The sequence below is a fragment of the Eretmochelys imbricata genome, chromosome 2 (assembly GCF_965152235.1).
Source record: "Eretmochelys imbricata isolate rEreImb1 chromosome 2, rEreImb1.hap1, whole genome shotgun sequence".
Lineage (NCBI taxonomy): Eukaryota > Metazoa > Chordata > Testudines > Cheloniidae > Eretmochelys > Eretmochelys imbricata.
The window spans coordinates 215251890-215279597 of NC_135573.1; the positions used below are offsets into that span (position 1 = coordinate 215251890).

Here is a 27708-nt window from a genome sequence, read left to right on the forward strand (position 1 = left end):
AAAGGTAAACAGCCAGTTAGAGCAGCAGACCTGTGCCCCATTGGATGGCATGGAGCACGGATGAGAGGTAACTAACCTACCACCGATCCCCAATAGTCAGGCCAGAGCTCTTGACCCAGTTGACCCAGGCAGAGGAGGCCAAGTAGATGGTTTGGCAGGCATGCATATGCATCAGGTCTTCTGGGTCCTGGGCCATGAAAAGCATGTTGTTGGCATACGCTGACAGGACCAGCCGGAAGGCTGGGGTGGTCCAAACACCAATCCCGTCAATTGCTTGTGTAAGAGACAAAGGAAGTGCTCAACAGTGATTGCATATAACTGGCCAGACAGACAGCACCCCGATGCACTCCCTGACCAAAGATGACAGATTCAGTCAAGGCCCAGTTGAGCTTGACCATACACTCTGCAAAGGCATACTGCACCTGGAGACACCTCACGAAACAAGGACCGAAGCCAATGCCCACCTGGTTCCCATGGGATACCCATGATCCACCCTTTCAAACACCTTTTCCTGGTCGAAAGACAGGAAGATGAGAGACAAATCATATCTACATACCAGATAGAGAAGGGCCCAGATGAGATACAGATTATCAAGGATAATCCAGTCCAGGACAGTTTAGATCTGGTCAGAGTGGATAACATCCATCAGCAAGGACATCAGCCACAGTGAGAGGGATTTTGCTACAACCTTATAGTCCATACTGAGTAGAGATACTGTGTGCCAAGTCCTCAGGTCACAGAGGTTTCCCTTCCGTGGCAGTAGAGCAAGCACGGCCCACTTGCATAACAGGAGGAACCCCCAGATCCCCAGGGATTCGGCCCAGAAGATGAAGTCCAGGATGAGGAGTCCCAGAATGCACAGTAGAACTCTACGGTCAGCCTGTTGATGCCCAGAGATTTGTTGGTGGGCATCAGATGCTGGGCTTCTGAGAACTCCTCCCCAGAGGGAGAGGAAAGGGAAGACACAATAAGTACCATCTCCTGGGGCTCACCCCCACATGACAGTTGGGGGATTTCCCCAAGAGTTATGGAGAAAGTAGAGAGTCCAGGTCCCCCCAGGTAAAACCTCTCAAAAGGGCAACACTACCATGGCAAAAAGAAAAGGAGTACCTGTGGCACCTTAGAGACTAACAAATTTATTTGAGCGTAAGCTTTCGTGAGCTACAGCTCACTTCATCGGACTGTAGCTCACGAAAGCTCATGCTCAAATAAAGTTGTTAGTCTCTAAGGTGCCACAAGTACTCCTTTTCTTTTTGCGAATACAGACTAACACGGCTGCTACTCTGAAAACTAGCATGGCAGGTTCAACAGACCTAATGGCTCCAACTTTCTCTGCCACAACAATGTGGCTGAGTGGATTGACATGAGGGGCTAGGGCAACCTCAACAGGCTTGGTGCCTGCCAACCCAGTGTTAGCACTCTCCTGAGCAAGTTTACAATCCCAGGCCTAGATTTTGAATGGGCCCAGGGCCAAACTTCTTTGTCTCAGAGGACACTCCAAAAGGCTCAGTACCTAGATGCTGTGTGCCAGTCAATACCATTGCCACATTGGGCTTGATGGCTAAGAGGTCAGAGCTGTCATTGACTGGGCTGGGGGCAGGATCAAGGGCAGAAGGTGAATGGGTGGGGGAAACAAAATAAGCTAAGCGCTCAGACTGGGGGCCATGGGGAGATAGTTGTCCCTGCCTGGGTCAGGAGATGTTGTCAGACCCAGGGCTCCAATTTCCCCCAAGCTGTCTGGGAAGCCCCCCAGTCATAAAGTCCAACCCGCTGGTGACCAAGGACGAAATCTTAACCTCAGTGCTGAGACAGGGAGGGACAGGTGTTAAGGATGAGGGAACCGCACTGGCAACTTCTTCCACTACAGGCTCCTGAAGTGTGTGTGTCGGGAGAACAGCAATAATGTTCCCTATTATCAAGGGTCATGGTGGATTCTCCATCACTAGCAATTTTTAAATCAAGATTGGATATTTGGGGGGGAGGGATAGCTCAGTGGTTTGAGCATTGGCCTGCTAAACCCAGCGTTGTGAGTTCAATCCTTGAGGGGGCCATTTGGGATCTGGGGCACAAATTGGGGATTGATCCTGTTTTGAGCAGGGGGTTGGACTAGATGACCTCCTGAGGTCCCTTCCAACCCTGGTATTCCATGATTCTATGATTTTCCTAGTGGCTACATGCTAGGAATTATTATGGGGAAGTTCTGTGGACTGTGTTATACAGGAGGTCAGACTATGATCACAATGGTACTTCTGGACTTGGAATCTATGAATCAATCTCCTTGACAGCAAGTCCTAGTTTTACTCCTCCACACTCCCAGTCCCAAGTCTGCCCCACCTGATTCTGCAACTGATCTTACTCTCTCCCCACCTTTGCTTCCAGTTGCCCCCCTGTCCCAATCTCCTTCCTCAGGCGCCTCATCTACTCTGTGTCCCTCCCTCCATGGACTCCTGTCCAAGTCGCTTGTCTCAGCCAGTGCCACTTCTCTCTCCTCACCCTGATTCCTTATGGAACTTGTCTTCCCTGACACGCCTACTGGATCTCAGTTCCAATCTCCTTGCCCAGTTTCCCCTGGCTCCTCCTCCAATCTGTCTTCTCACCTAGTGGCTCCCAGTCTCTTTCTCCAGCTAGGCAGAAACTCCCCACCCTTCATGAACTCCCAGTCCCAGTCATCTTGTCCAGCCAGCCTGGGCTGGGTAAGAGGATACCAGATGAGTCAAATTGTTTGTTTTCCCTGGGTATTTCAAGAAGGGGAAGAGTTTTGTTTTGTTTTTTTCCTTATACTAACTATACATTGATGCTCATTTTTCCCCCCCTCTCTTTCCCACCGTTTATTTTTTTGCATTTCTCACAAGCTAGACAATACAATTAGACTAGTTGGTTTTACTTTTGTTTCTAGTCAGTTTCTAGTCAATTTCATGGTCAGGTTCTCAGGCACTAGCAAAATGTTATCAATTCTGAGCTGCAAACAAAGCAGAGGAAGGTATGTTGTTTGGGTTTAAAAAAAATCCATTCAAATTAAAATAAAATACCTGAAATACTTATACGTTTTTTGTAAGAGCTTGGGGATAGTTTTAAAACAAAAACAGAATTGAATTGTATACAAAGTAGTTTTTACTTGCATTTTTAAAAGCTTTTTTAACTGAGTATTCCCAGAAATTGCAACAAGCTAATAACAGTCTGCTATACACTTTTATAGATATTTCATTTTCACCCATAAGTACTCAAATAAGGTTTTCAAGACCATTGATATTTTTAGCATTTTGTAACTCTAGTGACCATTATCAGATAAAAGGCTATGAGAAATGAGATATTGTAAAACATAGTAAATGGCAGCTTTTACAATTATTAAATAAAGCTTTTATTCATGTAGGTTGATGACACAATTTACAGCATGTTCAACCCAACTCCTAAAATGTGACTAACAAAAACTGATGGCATAGTTAAATATTCACTGGGCATATTCGCTCACAGTTTCTTGGTATTGTTTGCTTTTTCTTCAAGTACATCAGTCTGCACTGCCCATATCCATCAACCAGCATGAGTTACCTTTCCCCTGAATGTGTTCTGTTTATGGCAAGGAGGATTAAAACTTTGCTAGATTTTTTTTATAACTCCAGTGTCAATTAACAAATATTTTATTTTTGTAATGAACGATCAAATGAAACTTTTAAGTGACTTCTTTTGTCACAGGAATATAAACTGGTTTAAATTACCATGAGTGGGTTTTCATTTATTTTAGTAAAATAATTGTCAATAGAATTGTAGAGTCACAGAAATCAGAGATGGAAAAGACCTATAGATAAAGGACATATATCCCAGTTTTACTAGGGGAGTCCTGGTTTTTCATACTATCTCACAATCTGTGGGAAAATTATCTTCTTTCAGGAATCCTGAAATGTCCCAGTTTTTCATTTTAATCAGTCAAAATAGTTGGGGGGTTTTTATAATTGCAAAATGTTTGTCCAAGATGTATTTCTGCACTGATAAAGAATGTATTGTACCTTTTCATCACATACTAAGCATTTGCTTTTCTGCTACCAATTGTTCAAGGCCAAGCTCGTCAGAATTTGTCGAGCAACAACACTGTAACACGTGTCCAATTAGTCTATTACTTCATCTTTGTCTTTTTACTCTCCGATTCTGCAATAAGAATTGTGCAGGGCAACACTTGCACCTATCCAGAGTTTCATTGACTTCAATGAGACTTTATGCACTCGCAAAGGTCCCCCTGCATGGATCCGATTACAGGATCATTGCCTTAGACTGTAAACTCTCCCTACATTATATATCTGTGCTCTGCCAACCCGAATGAAGCCTTGGCTCTGACCGAGGCAGTATCATAACCTATTTGATGAATAATAATAATTAATAATAGATGTGTAAAATAGATATAAGCTCATAGAACTTGAAATCTTATTACACTAGAGGAAATATCTCTATTCTGAACTATAGATACCATTGAGATCTCTGGCATAGACCTACTGAAAGACGTTTATACAATATTTTAATTATTACTGATAATTGTAAAAGATTAAACTTACCTCCACACACGTTTTGTTGCAGCCTATTTTAAAATTTATTTAAACACTAATCTTAATAGTCTCAAATGATTTTTTAAAAATATATCTCAAGAAAAATAATTCTATTTCACTCATGTAGAATCTCAACATGCTCACTCCAGATGGTGTTTCATATCGGGTCAGAAACTAATGAAGGAATCTGGCTTTAAAACTGAAGTAACAAGAAAAGATGAGTAACAAGGGATTACAAATTTGCAACAGCAATTTTTTATAAAGCAACTCTTTGTTTCATTTTTTGATGTTGGGTGTATTTTTTTTTTTGTGGATTTATTTGTATTTATTGCATTTCTGCCACACCTTGTTACAGTTATAAAAGATTGTTTTATGAGGCAATGAAACATGCTCCAAATCCCCAGAAAAAATAATTTGCAATAATTGGACCTTCACTTGCTAGTTTATTTATTGGAAATATGTGAGAAGCTTAATCTGCGATCGGGATGGAAGAAGCTGTAGAATTTTAATTGCCAAGAGAAAGAAATAGTTTTTCAAAAAAAATGTTTCTGAAGAAATTCACTAAAAGCTCAAACTGTCTGACTGTATTGATGACAACATTTTCTTTGTCTTTAATTGTAATTTAGTGTTATTAAAGGTACTGGATTAACAGAATTCAACTTATCCATAGGATAAATACAATGTGGACAGCAGCAGTTCAAGCATTCCAGCCCCGCCCCGTCATTCTACCCTGCCAAGGTTAAAGCATAGCTTACTCCGCACGTTCAGTCACTTTTTAGCCTCTCTTGGGGCCTGATCCAGCTCCCATTGAAGTCACAAGTATGAATCAGGCCACTGATTTTCACCTAGGGTGCCAAATGCAGTGGTGGTTTTTCGTCATGTAGAATGCCCTAAAGTTGCGTCTGCACTTATGGCAGTGGGTAGGTGACATACGCTGCATATCCAGCATGGGTATCATGGGTATAAATAGCAGCGTAGACAGTGACGCCTGCTTCGGCGAGTAGAGTGCCTGCACCAAAGGGTATATACCCTAGACAGCTCTCTGCAGGCCCAAGCAGGGCCTCCTTCCATTCCTACACTAGTGTTGTGTCCTGCTGCCTCCCGCTGGCCGGAGTCTTTCCTCATCCCAGTGAACAGCTCCTGCAATGAAGAAAGGGTCCAGCACCAGGGAAAGGCTCTGGCACCTCCCTCATGTGGGAGCCTTTCCCCACTGCCTGCCCCCTGCCGGAGCCTTTCATTGCATCATGTCACTACGCATGCAGCCTGCTTTTGATGTGTCATGTAGCGACATGTGTAGTGCCCATACTCTACCTGGTGCCATAAGCCTAGACAAGGCATGAGACTCAAAACATTTTCCACCATATAACCATTGAGAGTTTTGCCTGGGTAAGGAGTGCAGGATTGGGACCCTTCTCACTGCTGATGGAGGAACAGATCATGCTCCCAATGAACTCAATGAGAATTTCTCATTGATTTTCAGCAGGAGTAGGAAAAGAGCCTTGGACTGGATTCAGATGAGCAATCCAGAAGGGAAAGGCTCTGCATTTTATAGCAATCCTTAGAGCCATCCAGTCCTCCCTTTTTCAATCATTTTATCCATCTACAGTTTTGCCAAATCCAATGATTTTTTTAAGTCTTTGTATAGTTCATGTTTTTCTTAGTCCCATCTGCTGGAATTACGAGATTGCATGAGAATCTCATCTTTCTTTTTTCTTTTTTTAAAAAATAAGTGTATAGCCCTTGTAGTTGGGAAGAAAAGCTTGAAAATATAAAATGAGCTCACCCTAAAGGTGGCTGAGAAACAAGAAGGCAAACAAAAAGACAGCCAAAGGTATTATTTTTCAAAAATAGCATAATTTTTAAGAGGGTCTCATGATTTTGGGGGACTTGACTTTTTTTTTTTTTTTGAATGCTTGAAGTTGACAATAGTGCATTTACCTAACATTTTATCACCATGCACTGAATGAGGCAGGGATTGTGTGGAAAAAATAGAGTGTGATCAAGCAATTAAATACTGTATCCCAATGCATACACATGAGGGGGCTGTATTAACTTTGCACAGATCCTTCCAACACCAATGTCAGTACGCAAGGTGGAGAAACAAGTCCGTTTCATTTCTCCCTGTTATTTCACGCTGCTTCCATCTGCTCTGTGGTGTTGGGCTCAGTTGTTTTGCCCTCTCTACTGAGGGTTCTTCTTGAGGTTTCTCTTGAGTGCCCTCATTTCCTCACATCATATGGTTTCCATGTGATGGCTTCATGTGGGAGTCTGTGTGTTGGCATCTGCAGTATATACACCAAATATATCCAGAGCGTCTTTCTGATTCTGGTGGAGATGAGCTACTTGTTGGTGATTTCTTGGATTTCTTCACTGGTGACACCCAGAATCTTTCAGAGGCATTTATTTTTGAAGGTGTAGAGTATTCTGTCGAACATTTTGGCAGATCTCCAGCTTTCGCAGTGGTGTGTTAACACTAAGATCCTGTTAGAGTTGAACATTCTCAGTTTTGTTCCAGTATTGTATATCTTTGACTTACCTCCCTTGTTGAGTTTAGTGAACAGTGTGGATGCCATTCCTATCCTTGATGTCATGTCCTTCATGAGGTCTCCTATGGCTAGTATGGTGTGGCCCAGGTAGATGAACTGTTCTGCTTTCTTGATGATTTTGCCTTCTAATGTGATGTTGCTGCTTTAATTCTGGAACTTTTGTGTGCTTGTTCTTTAGGTTGTAAAGTCATTGCTGACTTTTTTTCTATGTAATGTCTTAGATTTTTAAAAAGAGAAAACAAATTACTTTATGTGCAATTGTAATTGTAGTACAGCAGGGCTGGAGAAGTCATCCCGTCCAGCCCCCTGCGCTGGGGCAAGACCATATAATCCTAGACCATCCCTGACAGGTGTTTGTTCAACCTGTTCTTAAAAACCTCCAATAAGAGAGGTGGGACTCAACAATCTCCCTTGGAAGCCTATTCCAGAGCTTAACTACCCTTATAGTGAGAGAGGTTTGGGTAATATCTAAACTAAATCTTCCTTGCTGCAGATTAAGACGAGTTCTTCTTATGCTACCTTCAGTGGACATGAAGAACAATTGATCACTATCCTCTCTATAACAGATTTTAACATATTTGAAGACTTGTCAGGTCCCCCCACCCCCTTCTTCTCTCAGGACTAAACATGCTCAGGGTTTTTAGTGTTTCATTATGAGTCAGGTTTTCCTTTTATCATTTTTGTTACTTTCCTCTCAGATCTCTCCAGTTTGTCCACATAGAATCATAGAATATCAGGATTGGAAGGGACCTCAGGAGGACATCTAGTCCAACCCCCTGCTCAAAGCAGGACCAATCCCCAATTAAATCGTCCCAGCCAGGGCTTTGTCAAGCCTGACCTTAAAAACTTCTAAGGAAGGAGATTCTACCACCTCCCTAGGTAACGCATTCCAGTGTTTCACCACCCTCCTAGTGAAAAAGTTTTTCCTAATATCCAACCTAAACCTCCCCCACTGCAACTTGAGACCATTACTCCTTGTTCTGTCCTCTTCTACCACTGAGAATAGTCTAGAACCATCCTCTCTGGAACCACCTCTCAGGTAGTTGAAAGCAGCTATCAAATCCCCCCTCATTCTTCTCTTCTGCAGACTAAACAATCCCAGTTCCCTCAGCCTCTCCTCATAAGTCATGTATTCCAGACCCCTAATCATTTTTGTTGCCCTTCGCTGGACTCTCTCCAATTTATCCACATCCTTCTTGTAGTGTGGGGCCCAAAACTGGACACAGTACTCCAGATGAGGCCTCACCAATGTCGAATAGAGGGGGACGATCACGTCCCTCGATCTGCTCACTATGCCCCTACTTATACATCCCAAAATGCCATTGGCCTTCTTGGCAACAAGGGCACACTGTTGACTCATATCCAGCTTCTCGTCCACTGTCACCCCTAGGTCCTTTTCCTCAGAACTGCTGCCTAGCCATTCGGCCCCTAGTCTGTAGCTGTGCATTGGTTCTTCCGTCCTAAGTGCAGGACGCTGCACTTATCCTTATTGAACCTTATCAGATTTCTTTTGGCCCAATCCTCCAACTTGTCTAGGTCCCTCTGTATCCTATCCCTGCCCTCCAGCGTATCTACCACTCCTCCCAGTTTAGTATCATCCGCAAATTTGCTGAGAGTGCAATCCACACCGTCCTCCAGATCATTTATGAAGATATTGAACAAAACCGGCCCCAGGACCGACCCCTGGGGCACTCCACTTGACACCGGCTGCCAACTAGACATGGAGCCATTGATCACTACCCGTTGAGCCCGACAATCTAGCCAACTTTCTACCCACCTTATAGTGCATTCATCCAGCCCATACTTCTTTAACTTGCTGACAAGAATACTGTGGGAGACCGTGTCAAAAGCTTTGCTAAAGTCAAGAAACAATACATCCACTGCTTTCCCTTCATCCACAGAACCAGTAATCTCATCATAGAAGGCGATTAGATTAGTCAGGCATGACCTTCCCTTGGTGAATCCATGCTGACTGTTCCTGATCACTTTCCTCTCATGTAAGTGCTTCAGGATTGATTCTTTGAGGACCTGCTCCATGATTTTTCCGGGGACTGAGGTGAGGCTGACTGGCCTGTAGTTCCCAGGATCCTCCTTCTTCCCTTTTTTAAAGATTGGCACTACATTAGCCTTTTTCCAGTCATCTGGGACTTCCCCCGTTCACCACGAGTTTTCAAAGATAATGGCCAATGGCTCTGCAATCAAAGCTGCCAATTCCTTTAGCACTCTCGGATGCAACTCGTCCGTCCCCATGGACTTGTGCACGTCCAGCTTTTCTAACTAGTCCCTAACCACCTCTTTCTCCACAGAGGGCTGGCCATCTATTCCCCATGTTGTGATGCCCAGCGCAGCAGTCTGGGAGCTGACCTTGTTCGTGAAGACAGAGGCAAAAAAAGCATTGAGTACATTAGCTTTTTCCACATCCTCTGTCACTAGGTTGCCTTCCTCATTCATTAAGGGGCCCACACTTTCCTTGGCTTTCTTCTTGTTGCCAACATACCTGAAGAAACCCTTCTTGTTACTCTTGACATCTCTCGCTAGCTGCAGCTCCAGGTGCGATTTGGCCCTCCTGATTTCATTCCTACATGCCATACATCTTTCCTAAAGGCTTTGCTCTTTCTTATCAACAGCAACGTTTGAACCCTGAACTTTCAGCACTGCAGCACAGACCATTACCACTGGACCTGAAGGATTAACTACATCAGGGGCAGCAAGAGTAGTCTGTTTTCCTCTGTGGATCAGCCACTAGAGGGAGATGCATAATGCTCTGAAAAAATAGGTTACATACACATAAGCAGACCCATTTTACAGACAGCATAGTTGAATACTTAGATAAGGCAGATTTCTGAGAGGCAGTGTGGCTAAATGGGTCTGCCATATGAATGAGCAGGGTTAGATTAGAGTTCTGTTTCTTGCATATTGAGTAGAATGCCTTATTAAAGAGGCTAGGACTTTTCAGCTTGGAAAAGAGGAGACTAAGGGGAGATATGATAGAGGTATATAAAATCATGAGTGATGTGGAGAAAGTGAATAAGGAAAAGTAATTTACTTGTTCCCATAATATAAGAACTAGGGGCCACCAAATGAAATTAATGGGCAGCAGATTTAACACAAATAAAAGGAAATTCTTCACACAGCGCACAGTCAATCTGTGGAACTCCTTGCCTGAGGAGGTTGTGAAGGCTAGGACTATAACAGGGTTTAAAAGAGAACTAGATAAATTCAGGGAGTTCAAGTCCATTAATGGCTATTAGCCAGGATGGGTAAGGAATGGTGGCCCTAGCCTCTGTTTGTCAAAGGATGGAGATGGATGGCAGGAGAGAGATCACTTGATCATTACCTGTTAGGTTCACTCCCTCTGGGGGACCTGGCATTGGCCACTGTTGGTAGACAGGATACTGGGCTGGATGGACCTTTGGTCTGACCCAGTATTGGCCATTCTTATGTTCTTATGTTCAGTAATAAAGAGACAAGGTGGGTGAGGTTATATCTTTTATATCAGCAATAGTCAAGAGAAGTGAGACTTGAACTCCTGGTCTCCTACATCCAAGCAGCAAGAATGGCGAGGGGGGGGCGGGGAAGATTCATCTTGTCTGTTTACTATGTTTGTGAGACAAGGTGGGTGAGATAATATCTTGTATTGGACCAATTTCTGCTGGTAAGAGAGACAAGCATGGGAGCTTACACAGAGCTCTTCTTCAGGTCTGTGTAACGTCAAAAGCTTGGCTCTCTCACCAACAGAATTTGGTCCAGTAAAAGATGTGACCTCACCCATCTTGTCTCTGTAATATCCTGGGACTAACATGACTGCAACATCACTGCATACTATATTTGTGTGTGGCATAGGACCTGTAGGATGCACCTCTGTGACCCCAGTATTCTGTTGCTAAATCTCAAAGTCTGCTGCAAACTGGCATGAACGTTCTTTTAAAAAAAAAAGTCTGAGGAATTTTTTTAAGGGACAGTATTATAAATTCTAAATATACAGTTTGTAGCTGCTCTTTCTGTAAAAAAAAAAAAATTAGACTTGTTTGAAAACCAACATTTTTCTTGTGAGAAATTTCAGACAAAAAAATAAGAACATAAAAATGGCCCATCTAGCCCAGTAATTCTGTCTTCTGACAGTGGCCAGTGCCAGGTGCCCCAAAAGGAATGAACAGAACAGGGAATCATCGAGTGATCTATTCCCTGTCGCTCATTCCCAGCTTCTGGCAAACAGACGCTAGGGACACCATCCCTGCCATTTTGGCTAATAGCCATTGATGGACCTTTCCTCCATGAACTTATCTAGTTCTTTTTTGAGCCCTGTTATGGTCTTGGCCTTCACAACATCCTCTGGCAATCATTGAGATTTTTCCCACTGGAAGTTTTAAACTCATTAGAAATGATATTTTAGGTAAAAATTAAATGATAGGTTTAGCTCATTTTGAAATGTGGTAAAAGCAAACTTTCATAATTTCATCACAATTTTCCTCTGCAAAAATTGAAATATGGTTTCACAGGAAAATGTAAATGCCAATGAAAAAACTGATTTGATGACAATTTGTTGCATAAAAAATAAAAATAAATAAATAAATAAAAAGATGAATGATTCTTTCTATAGGGAGAGTCATTCATTTCATTATATTTTTATTTTCTATGCAAAAAGTTTCATCTTCCCAACAGTGCAATAAACATTATACAAATGTTAGTAATGCTAATAGTCCTGTGAAAAAAGAGTTTGTTCTTCATCATCATTCTCAGAGTCAGTAATGGAAGGACTGCAACCTGCCTATAGCCATTACAGAGCCAGATGTAGAATATAAATACTCTAGTGGGTATTGGTGAACTAGGAACACAGGAGGTAATCTGATGCATGCAGATGCTGGCAGTCAAGATTACTCAAGCTGTGCTGAAATTTCCTTTGCACCTGGCACTGGAGGTATTAGCCATGCCAGTTCAGTCCCCCAACACAGATGTGCTTGTTGTACCACTTTGTATGTATAGCATTTAGGTTTCTGTTTAGCTTGGCATAGTACACATAAATACTGTAATCCAAAGACCACCCGTTTATTAGTGCACCTGCATCTTCCACTTTCTTTAATTCTTTTTAATGTATTGCAACCCTTTACGTTGCTGAGCCTAGTGCAGGCAAACAGGATCTAGGAACAAAAGGTAAAAATATTAATCTAACTTTACTGTGCATGGCTTACCATGTAAAGTAAATGGTATATTTTAAAAATTATCACAGTATACACTACTTTAGCAGCTGATATGCCCAACAGAATGTCCCATTGTGCTCTACCCAAAGCCTCAGGTCCTCATGTATTCCCAGAAGCACTAACAAATACATTTGCAATAAAAGGCAATATATATCCTATATATAGACTTAGGCCTACAATGTAGGCCTTGATACGGAGAGAAAAATAGAAAAGGAATGCAAACAAAAGCAAGCTAATAAAAAAGAACTGACTGTTGTCTTGTAAAATACAAATTCCTTCTGAAGACCCACCTATATCACAATGCCTACAAGTAACTGTAATGGCATGATCATAGATTAATTTCAGTTGAGATATAAGATGTCTGATCTGACAGTTTAAAGGGTCCTTTAAATTGGTGTAAATTACAGTTGTACTGGCTTTAGGGCACCTGTATATTGCCAAGGCAGTATAAAGCAGACTTAGTGTAAATGAAAATTAGGTCCAAAATGTGCAGACAATCTCAAATTACCCTACAACCTGACCATTATAGCTACTAGCAGATATCAGAGTTGAGGTGGGATTTGTATTTTATTCATTTGAAATATCCTTTATTTTCATGACCTTTCTTTGTACATATAACGCACATAAATAAAATGCATATATATTTGTAACATTAAAAAAGACCTGACCACCTATGGGTTTGTTGTTCCCTTTCCCCTACTCTCCATGTCTCTGTTTGTATGTTTCTCTGGAAATGCAAAGGGACCTTAAATTTGGTGTAAATTATATTATACAGAAAAATATATATATTTACTTTAAGGCCTGTTCACACCATCTAAGTGGTGTATTGTGTACTGAAGTCTTAATGTAAATAAGAATCAGGCCCTCAGTCTTTTGAGGGCCCTGTCTTGCATCAGCATCCACTGGTATGGACCCCTGTGCCCATGCCAAATCTCACTGAAGACAAAGTTGGTGGGAACCCACATGGGCATAGCAGTCAATGCCCATGGATACCCATGTAGGTTCAGGGCCTTAGAATGTGCATTCTTTGGGGCAAGGGCTGTGCCTTCATCTGTGTTTCTCCCATTGCTAGCAGCACTATGAACAAATATGTACTAAAATCTCATCTTCGCTAAACAAAACCAAACTTCACATTTGTGGAAGACCATCAATCAAACAAATCAAGTTTTGTTTGTAAAGTTTCCTTGGGTGTTTGGAATGAAATAGTTGTTTTTTGTATTTGGATTTGTTAGTAGTATCCAGAACCTGGGCATTGGAAAGAACTTTAAATGGCCTATCTGCTAAGCCAACTCCAGCTGATGGTGTTTCTTTTGGTCCTAGGGAAGGAGAAATCTGGAACCTTAACTTGATTGTGGTTATACAGAGAGATAGATATTTTTGTTGTTGGTATTTTTCTTTGGCCTATGTAAATACCTCTCTATAATAAGGTAGCTTTATGTCAATAATTAAAACTGTAAATATTGAATAGGTTATAAAGAAGTTCATTTTTCCTTTCTCTGTGAACCTTTTAAAGATGTTTCTTTAGCTCCTTGCCAAATGAAACACGTTTGGACAGATGTTTAGTATTCATTCCAAAGGCAGTATCCCTTTGTTTCTAAATTCAGTGACAAAGAAAGGAGGTTCCTACACATATCCGAATTCTGGAAAATTAATATAATCATACTTCAAAGTACTCTAGTTTTCTCAAATTATGTTTATATCCGTCTCTGAGCCTCAGATTTGTTGCAGATGTTTCTGATAGTAATACGTTAGTGATCTCTTGCAAGGTATTCAGTTTAGAAATTAATGGGAATAGCAGCTATGTTGTAATCGGCCTAGACAACAAAAGAAACCCAAGGCACAACAGTAAATAATCGGTCTGGAACAAATTAGCGGTTAAATTCTGCTGCCACTTCCTAGACATGCTAGGTGGGAAGAATGTGTGGGAAATCTGTCTTTGTTGCTAGTCTACTCAGGGCTTGATTCTGAGAGGTACTGAGCTCCCTCACCTACCATTGAAGCCAGTGGGAAGTGAAGGTGCTCATCACCTTGCAAGATCTATCCCTTGTACAGGAGCTAGGCAGAAGGGTGTCCAGCATGCTCTGTTGAGTGTTAGGTAATAGATCAGACTTAACTTGCCTGGTGGCTCTTCTTGGGCACAAGAAGGCATGGACAGATTTTTTTTTCCCCTTAGATATCTTAACATGGAATTTTCACACTGCTGGAAATGGCTAACAGTTCTGGATTTGGAAATATGTCATTCGCGGCTTGCTTCCAAAACTTTTTGAAATGCTAAGCACGTGTTATATGTGGCTTTCTCACCTGCAATGCAAGTGGATTTTCTACCAGGAAGTGCCTCAGAAATTGCTGAGGTTCAGAGCTCCAGACATCACAGAGTGCATGTGGAGCAGGGGGCACAAATAGGAATGTGTCTCACCAAAGAGCTATGCACCAGAGAGATGGGGATCCTGGTTCTGTGGGGTTCTGTGCTGTGCATCTGTTCCAATGAAATCAATGGGAGTTTTGCCATTGATTTCAGTAGGGCCAGAATTTCACCTCATGTGCAAAACTATAAAATCCCTCCTCTGAGAAGAAGATGCAGCAGTAACTACACTCGTACATTTTTTGGAAGGGAAACATTTTTCCCCTTCTTAGTATGTAGTAGTCTTAGAAATGTACAAATCAAAGCTGGTTTACATTGATCAAACTTCTACTGTTCCATCAATATTACTGTATCTGTCCTTTCTGGGCAGTGGCATTTTTATAGGCTAATCAAATATCCAATATTACTTGGAGCCATTTGAAGTGAATGCCAGAATTACATAGAAAGTAATCTGAGAATTAGATCTATTTTTGTTAGTTGAAATGATCTTGACTTGTTCGTATTGTACCTGGTGCCCAGTAAGTTGATAGCTCCAATACAAATGGAAGGATATCCGGTTTGAAGTTCTTAAATATCTGTTAAAAGTGGTGAGCAGTCCAAGCACATTAAAATTCCATGTTCCCCCTACAAGTGTTTGCTGCAGATGACCCCCACTGATCTTAAATATATTTCTGTATCTGTAACTGAATAGAGGTTTTCCGTACAGCATGTTCTAATGGTATTCTGGCCTTTAGCCAACAAGGCACTGAATAAGGCTATTTTTAAAATACAGAAACTGGGAACAGCTGCAGCAATCAAATTTGATAAAAACAGAGAGGAACTTTGCTTTTTTTACAGTTTGTCCAAGTTTAGACTCCTTTCATAGAATGGCTTTTGTTCTGTTGGATGAAGGGGATACAAGAGTAACACAGAGAAATTCTTTTAAACAAATAACTTTTTAAAGTATACAGATTAAAATAATAGGGTGAGCTGGGGGTTTTGTTTGTTTTTGTTTTTTGCTGCACTGATATGTTCAATGCCGTTGTACCTCAAACTATTTAAACAATAAATCTCTAAAAAGAATACACTTTGTCTGCCAAGCTTTACCATGAAAGTGTTTTCCATAATGATCTCCTGAAGCAGAAGATGGCATCTCTTGTTTCAAAATATTAGAAATGTGAATGCTGGTATTTGTTCTGAATGTCCTATTTGCAGTGACTGAGGATGAGAGCGATTTAATTTGAATCCTGCATTTTTTTCTCCTTTAATATTAATCAAGAACTTATCTAAGAAAAAAAAAGTTCACTTAAGAAAAAAATGTTATAAAGACCTTTTTGTGCACATTAAAATGATTCACAAAATATTTTATTATAAAGCTGTATTCTTCCTTCTTTCACTACCTAGTTCTTAGGAAATCTGTCACGCTGCCTGATTGATAAGAGTCAGGAAGTGCTTATGTACCGAAAGTCCAATATACAATTGTAGGCTGATCTGCTACGTGATTTCATCTGAGGAATGAATCTCTGTGTTAAACTGATGCAAGACAAAAAGAAAAGGAGTACTTGTGGCACCTTAGAGACCAACCAATTTATTTGAGCATGAGCTTTCGTGAGCTACAGCTCACTTCATCGGAGGCATCCGATGAAGTGAGCTATAGCTCACGAAAGCTCATGCTCAAATAAATTGGTTAGTCTCTAAGGTGCCACAAGTACTCCTTTTCTTTTTGCAAAGACAGACTAACACGGCTGTTACTCTGAAACCTGTCCTGAAGCAAGACAAAAATATTGAGTGGAATTCTGGGCTCACTGAAGTAAATGGAAGTTTTGCCATTAACTTCAGTGGCACCAGGATTTCACTCATTACGTTCCTTTAAAGTACTGTATATACAAATTACATTAATTTTAAAATCCTATTCCAATAAAACTATTTTTAGGTCAACACCAGTTCAACATGGTAAGCCAAAAATATATTCTTTCTTTGCCTCTTCTCTTGGTTTCTCTAGGGGTCTTTGTGTGCGTGTGTGTGTGTGTAGAAACATTTCTAAACTAGCATGAGGCTCTCAAAAAGACTTTCTCTCTATATATGATTGTATACTATTACACAAAATCTTGGGCAAAAAAATGGGTTTACGACCCATATCTTCATGAAATAAAAAGGACATCCCCGGGACTGGATACCGTAGAATGTGCACCTGAGTCTTTGTGTGTATTAAAGACATTCATAGTAATTCACAGGATAGCCAGAACTGTGTCAAATTCTGCAGATATGCATGTTGTGTAACTTTACTGTCATGAGTAGTCCCATGACATCAATATTTAGAGGAATATTATCAATATTGTCTTGTTAAGGCACTGGATTAGAATTCTGGAGAACTGGATTCAATTCCTGGCTGTGACCTTGGTCAAGTCATTTAGGCCCTGATCCTGAATGTGCTTAACTTTGTGCAGGGTAAATAACCTTGTGGACTGTGGTGGGACAACTCATGGTTTGTAAATTTAAGTATATATATATATACACATCTTTTGCAGGATCAGGCCCTTGATCCGTTTGTGTGTCAGTTGTCCTTTTATAAAATCGGAGTAATAATATTTCCTTTTCCCAACTCTTTGTCTATCTTGTCTGTTTAGATTATGAACTCCTGGAGGCATGGGCTGTCTCTCTGTACAAGCACTAGAATAACTAGGCTCTCATCTAAATAATTATGAATGCTGTGGTATGTCTGTCTACTAGCTGCTGTTGGCTTCTTTTTTAAAATCAGAAAGCACAGCTTACAATGATTTTGGTGATTTATTTTAACATACACCAAGTAATCCAGTAACTGATCATCTTAAATCATACATACACTGTGACATCAAACATATCTTTAGCACTTTATACAACATATCTTTAGCATTTTCCTCTCTCTGTATATGACAGTGTCCTCACATTCCTGCGCAATGGAAAATTGTACTTTTGATACATGCACTGTTCTGAGCAGATACTAGAGACTCATGTCATGTGGAGCATTGAACTCAGCAGGTTTTCAAGGATCTCTGGCAAGTCACCAGTTTTCAACTTCTTATTCTATATTTTAACTTTGGAGCCAAAAAATATCCAGCATGATGATTACTAGGATTTAATTAAATTTAGTCAGCCCTGTAGTCCCTTCTTTCCAAAGACAAACTGCCGCCAGAGACCGATTTACCACTGACCAACAATGTTTTTATGCAAATCTGCCTGAGTAAGTGCAGTAACCCCAAATATAATAGTGTCTTTCAATCTCTTTCCAGGACTGCAATATTTATATATTATGAAGATAAATTGGACATCAAAAACAGTTCCATTACAGAGGGAAAGTTCTCTATGTAAATCACTTTTTCTAATCACACTGTATACCTCCCCACCCCCTCTCCCAGTTTGCTTTCTTTGCTTTAAATGCATAGATGAATTCCAAATGTATTATTCTATTGTACATTCACTTTGAATATTGAAATATTGAGTTAAGGGACAATATAAACTTCTTGTTAAATAGCGTTAAGGTCTTCAGGAATGTATCTTCTGGGGCTGAGAAGTACCATAAAGGGCTCATATTCACATATGTCATTTTGTCTATCACTAGAGCAGATTTTTATTTGGGCTTCTTTCCCCTCTCCCCCTTTCCCAACCTGATCATAAGAAGTGGACTGGCAATCTCCCTAGTGACTTTATCCCCCCCAATCAGGAATGAGTGCCAGGGGTCAGAAGTCCCTGTGCATGCTATTCAGAATCTGCTGACATCAGCACTCCATCGTGAGAGCTGGCTTTGTTTCCTGGTGGTACTAATATGAGGAGACACGTGAAGTAGTTTGGTTTATGGAAGAGGGCAGGAGAGGCATGGTGCTATGAAAACATTCCCACACAGACTACTGGCTCATTGATATAGAAAACAAGTGGGAACCTTCAGTTCTTCCACAAAGCTTAAAATAGAACAAACTGACTCAAGAACCCAAAGGCAACAGTTAAAAAACACTCTTCTCACACACTGATGCTGAAGTACTCTCTAGGCCACATTTGCTATAAGAGTTCAGCTCCCATTTAAGCACCTAAATGAAGCGGCCAGAACTGCAAAAGTCCTCAGTGCCTGGCAGTTCTCAATCTCAATGGGAGCTTTTGGGTGCTGAGCTCTTTTGAAAATCTGATCTTCAACCTCTTAGCATTGATTAAAGCCTGCTCTACTGAATGAAGGATGCATCTAGAGTGCAAAAAATGTTGCGTTAATATATTTGGCATTTCTGATTGTCATTTTTGCAGTTACAAAATACATATAATGCAGCAGCAATACAATATACCTGAAAATATTTGTTGTATTATTTATTTGAGTGCTATCAGCGTGCATGCAGCAGTACATAACTTAAAGGTTAATGTGGCCACTGTCCCAAAAAGATTACACTCTAAATTAGATTAACATTACAGTTCAGACACATCATGTAGCAAAGAGCCACATTATAATCTAGTCTCAAAATGATGGAGGGTTTTTTTGTTTGATTGTTAAAGAGCAAACATTTATTTCTTTGGAGTAACATTCAGAATCTTTGCAGAAGTAGAAGCATGCAGCATTTTAAGACCTCAGAATGTGTCTCTTTAAAGGGAATGTATGCCCAGTGTTGGCCTTGTTGTTGTGGCTACCACCTTTGCTTTGACAAAACACAACTTTAGTGGTCATGCATTGTCGGCAAGTCAATATGTGACATGCTTTTCACTTCCCTTTGAGGCCCCATAAATGCCATGAAATGGTTCGACCACCTCACTTAAGCAATTTCCATAGTGGTTCTTTTCATGGATGGTGTTCTAATGACAATATCAATATTTTTATATATCAAACCAAAAGTTTATCAATTAGTGTAATCCATTCATTGACATTTGGACCTTTTGTCCTCAAGGGGAGTATAACATATCCATGTGACATCCTTCAGACCTGGGACCAAAACCTTCACTCCCTTTTCGGTTCTTTTTCAAGCTAAGCCATCATCAAAGTCAGTTTACGTGAAATATATTGAAATGCATGTAACCATACAGCTCCCTACTGGTCAAATGTATGAGGCAGGGTCAAGAGCATAAATTAAGCATTCCAAAACCAACTATGTTATGTTCACTAAGCTGGCTTTAGCTCTGATTTTTCTGAAGGTAGACTATGACTGACTTAAGCTTACTGTTAAAACTTCTCATGTTTGCCCTAAGCTCACATGACTTGTCAATGTGCCATAACAAATGTGAGGGTTCTAAAGAGGCCCCACTTTTTGTAGGGTAGAAGTGTATTGTGGGATTCTAACTTACTGTATACGCATTTGAATTGTTCTCATCTCTTCAAATGTTTAACATACCACAGTGTTTGGTATGTGGCTCAAAGGGCAAGAATTGGCCTTTAGTTACCTGCTGTCAGCTGGCACTAAGTTTACAGCAACTGAAAAGTGACACATCAAATTTAAGTCACTGAAAATCACTATACTGAATCCTTGCATATGTTTCATGAGCTGTCAGTAATACAAATCTGTTCTTAATTATTCTTCCATTTAATTTTTTTTTCTGCGTGGATGAGAATTTGATGTTTGCTTTGGCCAGAAATGTTTTAACAATTTAATAGTCTATAAAATTCTGTATCCTTTTACAATCGAAGAAGTTTGGCAAATGAGTAAGACTTTTCTTTTTTAAAACTGTATGGAAATTGAGAAAAATATAATATGTTTAAGCTTAGAGTTCAAGTTGAAAATATGTATGAGTAACTTCAGGGAAAATGAACGAGAAGTACTTGTGGCACCTTAGAGCCTAACAAATTTATTTGGGCATAAGCTTTCCTGGGCTAAAACCCACTTCATCAGATGCATGCAGTGGAAAATACAGTAGGAAGATAGATATATATACAGAGAACATGAAAAAACGGGGGTTGTCATACCAACTCTAACGAGACTAATCGATTAAGGTGGACTATTATCAGCAGGAGAAAAAAACTTTTGTAGTGATAATCAGGCTGGCCCATTTCAAACTGTTGACAAAAAAGTGTGAGTAACAGTAGGGGAAAAATTAGCTTGGAAAAATAGTTTTTAGTTTGTGTAATGACTCATCCACTCCCAGTCTTTATTCAAGCCTAATTTAATGGTGTCCAGTTTGCAAATTAATTCCAGTTCTGCAGTTTCTTGTTGGAGTCTGTTTTTGAAGCTTTTTTGTTGAAGAATTGCAACTTTTAGGTGTGTAATTGAATGTCCAGGGAGATTGAAGTGTTCTCTGACTGGTTTTTGAATGTTATAATTCTTGACATCTGATGTGTGTCCATTTATTCTTTTGCACAGAGACTGTCCGGTTTGGCCAATTTACATAGGGTGACCAGATGTGCTGATATTATCGGACAGTCTCAATTTTAAGACATTTGTCCCGTGTCCCAACCACACATCGGTCGGGACGCCCTTTGTCCCTATATCGGGGACTGCTCACCATGAGTCATTGCGCGCACCAAAGTCCCAGGGCTGGCAGCGCTCCCTTGGGCAGCTCCCAATGCCCACCCGCCAGCAGGAGCCTGCAGTGTGGGCGGCACAGAGGCAGAGGGGGTCTCTGTGTGCTGCACTGGCTCCCTCCTGCCCAATCAGAGCTGCGGGGGCAGGGCTCACAGGCACTGGCAGCGGGCAGAGAGCGCTCCGCCCCGCCCCCCCCACAACCCGACCCTAGGAGCCAGAGGGACCTGCCAGATGCTTCCCGGGAGCCGCCCCAGGTAAACACCGCCGGAACTCTCCACCTTACCCGCCAGCAGGTCCCTCTGGCTCTTAGGGTCTCGGGGGGGGAGGGGGCAGGGGGCTCTCTGTGCACTGCTGGTGCCTGCAAGCCCCACTCTGCGGCTCTGGCAGCTCCCATTGACGCTTTTCCCAGCCAATGGAAGCCACGGAGCTCGCGCTTGTGGCAGGCACAGCACGTGGGGAGTCTGGAGACCCCCCCTCACTGCTCTGACCCTAGGAGCCAGAGAGCTCCCAGCAGGGCTGGTGAGTGCGACCAGGGAAGGGGGCAGGGTGTGATGGAGTAAGTGTCTGGGAGATGTGTGTGGGGTGCTGGGCTGTGAGGGTGTGGAGGGCACTGGGCAGTGGGGGAGGTTTGTGTGTTTTGGGGTGCTAGGCAGTGGGGGCCTGTTGGAGGGTGCTGGGCAGTGGGGGAGATCTGTATGTGTCAGGGCACTGGGCAGTGGGGGTCTGTGTGGGGCATAGTTTAGTTGTGGTGATGGGGCTGTGGGGAAGGGCATTGGGAGGGAGGGAGGGAGGAGAAATCTGTGTGTATTGGGAAACTAGTGAGTGGAGGTTTCTGTATGGGATGCTAGGCAGCTATGGTGGGGCTGTGGGTGGGGGGGCGCTGGGGAGGGGTGGTGGTGTGCACCGCACTGTGCATTTGTGGTGGAAATGTGGGTGGAGGGGGGCCTCTGGGCATAGTGGGTTCAGGGGATGCAGGGCATAGTGGATCCAGGGGGTGCTGGGCAGGGGAGATGTGTGGCACAGCATGGGACCACCCCCAACAGGATGGGGCATGCTGGTAGCACAGGGCCAGGCAGACCAGTGTACCCCATTGCCCCTGGCCAGCCCCGTCCTTCCCGCTGCTCACCTCCTCAACTGAAGGTGGGAGGAGGGGGTGCAGGGGTGGGTCCCGGCAGTGCTTACCTGGGGCGGCTCCTGGGAAGCAGCCGGCAGGTCCCTGAGGTGAGTGTTGCTGGGCTGAGCCAGCAGTGGGCTCCCCGCAGCAAAGTCTGTGCAGACTGGTCCACCTAGCTCATGGCAGAGCCGAGGAAAGGAGGCATCTGCCTCTGCATGTGCTGATTTCCCCCAGGGCAGGCCGGGGCTGCGCACTGCTAAGCTGCTGCCCAGTTCACTTACCCACATTGGCAAGCAGGGATTGCACCTGGTGGCGGACATCTGCACGATGTACAATCGGGACGCCATTTGTCCCGAAATTCAGGTAACATTTTAAATTTGGTAGTCAAATAGAAAATTAGTCAATTGGGAATGTCCCATTAAACCCGATTGTGATCTGTTATCTACTGGCAATTTTGGTTTTTCAGGTTGTTTTCAGGTGTAACGCTGAAGCTGGGGCTAAAGGCAGGATGGTGGGCCTCCCCTCTGTGACTTTAGCTGGGGCTAGAGCCAGGGCTAGATCTGGGATGGTTCGCTCCCCTGCCCTGCAATTGGGTCTGACTTTGCAACCAGGATCCTGCGCCCCTGTCCTGAGACTTCAGCCAGGGGCTGGAGCTGGAGCCCTGTGCTCCTGGCTTCTGCTGGGAGCTGGAGCTGGGGCCATGAGTCCTTGAGTCCTTGCCCCATGGCTTGTGGTGTGGGCTGCAGCAGGGGCCGTACACCCCTCTTGCAGCTTCCTAGGGCTGTGCACCCCCTCTCATGGCTCCAGTCGGGGCTGTGCACCTGTGGCTCTTCCCCTTCCTCTCCCTCCCCGCCCCCCACTTGCCCAAGGTGTCCTGATATTTCACTCTTGCAATCTGGTCACCCTAAATGTACATGGCATAGGGGCATTGCTGGCACATGATAGCATATATCACATTGGTAGATGTGCAGGTGAACGAGCTCCCGATGGTGTGGCTGATGTGATTAGGTCCTATGATGGTGGCCCTTGAACAGATAATGTGGACAGAGTTGGCAACGGGCTTTGTTGCAAGGATAGGTTCCTGGGTTAGTGTTTTTGTTGTGTGGTGTGTGGTTGCTGGTGAGTATTTGCTTCAGGTTGGGGGACTGTCTGTAAGCAAGGACTGGCCTGTCTCCCAAGATCTGTGAGAGTGAGGGATCATCCTTCAGGATAGGTTGTAGATCTCTGATGATGCACTGGAGAGGTCTTAGTTGGGGGCTGAAGGTGATGGCTAGTGGCATTCTGTTACTTCCTTTGTTGGGCCTGTCCTGTAGTAGGTGACTTCTGGGTATTCTTCTGGCTCCATCAATCTGTTTCTTCACTTCAGCAGGTAGGTATTGTAGTTTTAAGAATGCTTGATAGAGATTTTGTAGGTGTTTAAGAATGTTGTCCTTTTAACACATCAATTGTATTTCTTACTCTCTATCAAAGTTATGTTTACACTTTTTTTAAAGAATGGAAAATACTGAAATACAGAGTTAGGAGCTGTCAAAGAACTTACATTCTTGTCCATTTTCCCTCCTAATGCCCCCCCCCCCATAATAGTCGGGAACTTTATTCATTTTTGTTTAGTTTCCATAGTATGATACTGACTTCTCTCTCTCATTTTAGCATTGAGAAAAAGAAAATAGCAAGGAAATAAAGAAAGGGAGGAAAATAAGAATGAGGGTGGTGGACAGAAGCAAATTCTCTGGGTGTTAACAGAATAGTTAGGACCACACCCCAACTATACTCCAACTCTTTATTCAATTTCTTCTTTAATACATAGATTTCAGTTAACTACTTTGATCCAAAGGCCCAATGAAATCAACAGAAAACTCCCTTTGACAGTTTCGCTCAATCCCATAGTTAAAAATAGCATGAAATTCCACCTACAGTGAAGGTTGAGCTACACATGTCAATATTTTCTCCTTTCTTTTGTCAATGTCATGGTTCTTGCACCTGAGGTTTTAGCATTCCTCTCTCTAGTTCATTGGCTAGCATATCTCTGAGAAACAAGGATATTAACAGCCACTTTATAAAGCAAGGGACATTTAAGCATAATCTACAGCTGAAAGAAAATGTTTCTGTTCCTTGTCCATCTGTTCTTGGCAGCATACATTTCACTAGAACTTGTAAAATGGTTCACACAAAAACAAGCCTAGTGGGTTCCAGAGAGGATTTAACTCACTTTGGTTGCCCCTCAAACTAGTCTGATGTATTAATGGTTAGAGACTCTTTTTGTCTTGTAAACTGAAGACTCTGAATTTATATTATACTTGTTCCTTGAGATCAAGGCAACTAGTATTTATTTAACTTTTAACTTTACTTTTTGAATAATACTGTTTTAAATGATATTTTACAGTTTTATTACACAATATTTTGGCACTGAACTACATGAGAAGAAAAATATTTACATTGTAAACAAGTAATCAAAATAGGAAATGCCACATTAATGCCCATACTTTAATTACATCCCCTTGAGCATTCAACCTGTGCAATGAATGAGGCAAAAGTCCTGTGGAAAAAAATAGTGTATGATCATGTAAATAAAGTCTGTATCAAAGTGCATAAGCACAAAGAGGCCAAATTAAAGTTGCCTAGACCACTTGAATGGAAGATTATGGGACAAATAAAAGGCACTTTTCTAGCCCAAGGGCTTTCCCTTCTTAAATTTTCAAAGACCTGCTACAAACAATGGAGGTATAGAGCTTCTCAAAAAAAAAGGTTGAAAGAGTCTTTTATGATGTTAAGCAATCTAAATATAGAGGTTGCTACCAGACCTGTGTATGCTTATTATTAGACTTTAGAGACATTTTTGTCATGATGTTTTGGAATGAGATGACAGTGAGTCCAGGTATAGTAATCCTGAAAGTTGACAACTGTTAGTCAGTTTAGAAAATAATGTTGCCATTACTTCTCTGCCAGTAATGTTCCTACTACCTTTTATCTTTTCTTATGCTAGTAGTTCCTATTGCTGTCATTTTTACTAGTCAGTCCTAGCTCTTACACCATTTCAGAATTAATTTCTAGTTGAAGTGTTGATGTCTTCCTAAAGGGAAGTGTGCTGAATTGTTTCAGATCTGAGTGATCAGCTGATGGAAGTGGTTGGTCTGGAGGGAGCCATGGAGATGGGTCAGATATACACAGGATTGAAAAGTGCTGGCAGGCGGCTTGCACAGTGCTCGTCTGTTGTCATCAGGTAAACTCTTTATTGTATCTTCTAGTTATAAAATTTTATATTGCTACATATTGAATAAAAATCAGACATTAAATGCACATGAAAATTTGCTGAATTTGTAGGTATTTACTGAATTAATGTATTTAAGTGTTTTTCTTTCATTAAAATACATGATAGGGTGAATAGGAAAATTCTTAACTTCAGTCTTCTCACCTTATAGTCATCTCTCACCTCATTGTGAGAAGAGGTTTTGTCTAGTGGTGAGAGAAGAGAACTGAGAGTTGATACCCCTGGGTTTTATTATTCACTGACTCTGAGTGACCTTGGACAAGTCATTTACATTTCTTTGACACATTTCAATCTCTTCATAAGATGGGTATCCTAATATATTCTTCACCCGGGAGTTATAAATTGCCGTTAGTATTTGTAAAGCACTTTAAGATTCTCAGGAGCAAAAAAACCCACACGTTATTGTTATACTGTCTGTTGAGCACTGACAAGTCACCATGAACAAATGCATTGGTATGAGTTAGCCATGAAACAGGAGAACTGGCTAATTTGATTGGGCTGTATTATTTGGACAACATTGTCAAATTCCTAGGAGTGAGTAGCAAAGAATAGCACAAGCATGTAGGGACAAAATCAGAACGGCTAAGGCACAAAATGAATTACAACTAGCCAGGGACATAGAAGACAGTAAGAAGAGGTTCTATAAATACATTAGGAACAAGAGAAAGACAAAGGAAAGCGTAGGCCCTCTCCTTAGTGGGGAAAGTGAGCTAATAATGGATTACATCAAGAAGGCTAAGGGGTTTAATGTCTATCTTGCTTCACTCTTCACAGAAAAGGTAAATTGTGACCAGATATTCAACACAATTAGTATTAACAAGAAGGGGCAAGGAATGAAGGCCAAAATAAGGAGAGAACAGATTAAAGAATATTTAAATAAGTAAGGTGCATTCAAGTTGGCATGGCCTGACAAAATTCACCCAAGGGTACATAAGGAACTAGATATTAGCAATTATCTGGGAGAACTTATAGAGGACGGGTGAGGTCCCAGAAGACTGTAGAAGGACAAACATAGTACTTATCTTTAAAAGGGGGTACAAAAGGACTCGAGGAACTATAGACTAGTCAACCTAACTTCAATACCTGGAAAGATAAATGTGGCAAATTTTTAAACAATCAATTTGTAAGCACCTAGGGGATAACAGAGTCATAAGTAATAGCCACCATAAGCCAACCTAATTTCCTTCTTTGACAGCATTTCTGGCCTATTGGATAGGGGGAAGCTGTAGAGATGGTATACCTTGATTCTAGTAAGGAATTTGACATAGTCCCACATGGCATTCTTGTAACCAAACTAGGGAAATGCGGTCTAGATGAAATTACTATAAGATGGATGAAAAACTGGTAGAAAGAACAAACTCAAAGAGTAGTTATTAATAGTTTGCTGTCAAACTGGGGGCATGTATTTAGTGGGATCCTGCAGGGTTCTGTCCTGGATCTGGTACTATTCAATATTTTCATTAATGACTTGAATAATGGAGTAGAGAGTCCACTTATAATGTTTGCAGATGACTCCAAGCTGGGAGGGGTTGCTAGCACTGTGGAGGACAGGATTGGAATTCAAAACAACCTTGATAGATTGGAGAATTGATCTGAAATAAACAGGATGAAATTCAATAAAGATGTGCAACAGAAGTTGGTCCAATAAAAGATATTACTTCACCCATCTTGTCACTCTAATGTATAAAGTACTACACTTAGGAAAATCAGATACACAACTACAAAATGGGGACTAACTGACTAGGAAGTAGTACTTCATAAAAAAATCTGGGAGTTATCGTCAGTCACAAATTGAATATTATCAGGCACCTCCTCAGTCTTCTTTTCCCACCTAGATCAGGTTTGGCCCAGGTCAGCTGTGTAGATGATCTGCCTGAAGCTGGAACCTGAGCTCTGGGATCCCATGATTGGGGGTTGGGGGGGCAGCAAGGTGGAGCTGCAAAAGGCGTGTATTATATGTAAGGTTATGGCTACACGACAGTTAAAGGCCACCAGGTGTCCCAGGTCAGCTGATTTGGGCTTGCCAGGCTCGGGCTGCAGGCCTTTAAAATGACAGTGTAGATGTTCAGGCTCAGGCTGGAGCCTGGGACCTTTCTCCTCAACCCCGCTCCACAGGATCCCAGAGCTCAGGCTCCAGCCTGAGGCAAATCATCTACACTGCAATTTTACAATCCTGGGCCACCCGGGGGTGTTTAATTGCTGGGTAGACATACCCTAAGATATGGGTAATTGTCCCACTTTACTT

The 27708-nt window shown here is 41.9% G+C and overlaps 1 protein-coding gene across 6 annotated transcripts in view; it reads left to right on the plus strand.

Moving 5' to 3' along the window:
* Nucleotides 1–27708, plus strand: part of DGKB (diacylglycerol kinase beta) — a 440036-nt gene that overhangs the window by 402669 nt on the left and 9659 nt on the right. For all 6 annotated transcript variants that reach the window (XM_077809368.1, XM_077809370.1, XM_077809373.1 and 3 more), the window contains one exon: nucleotides 25295–25415. In XM_077809368.1, coding sequence (XP_077665494.1) covers nucleotides 25295–25415 — 121 coding nt within the window. The remainder of the gene's footprint in view (nucleotides 1–25294; nucleotides 25416–27708) is intronic.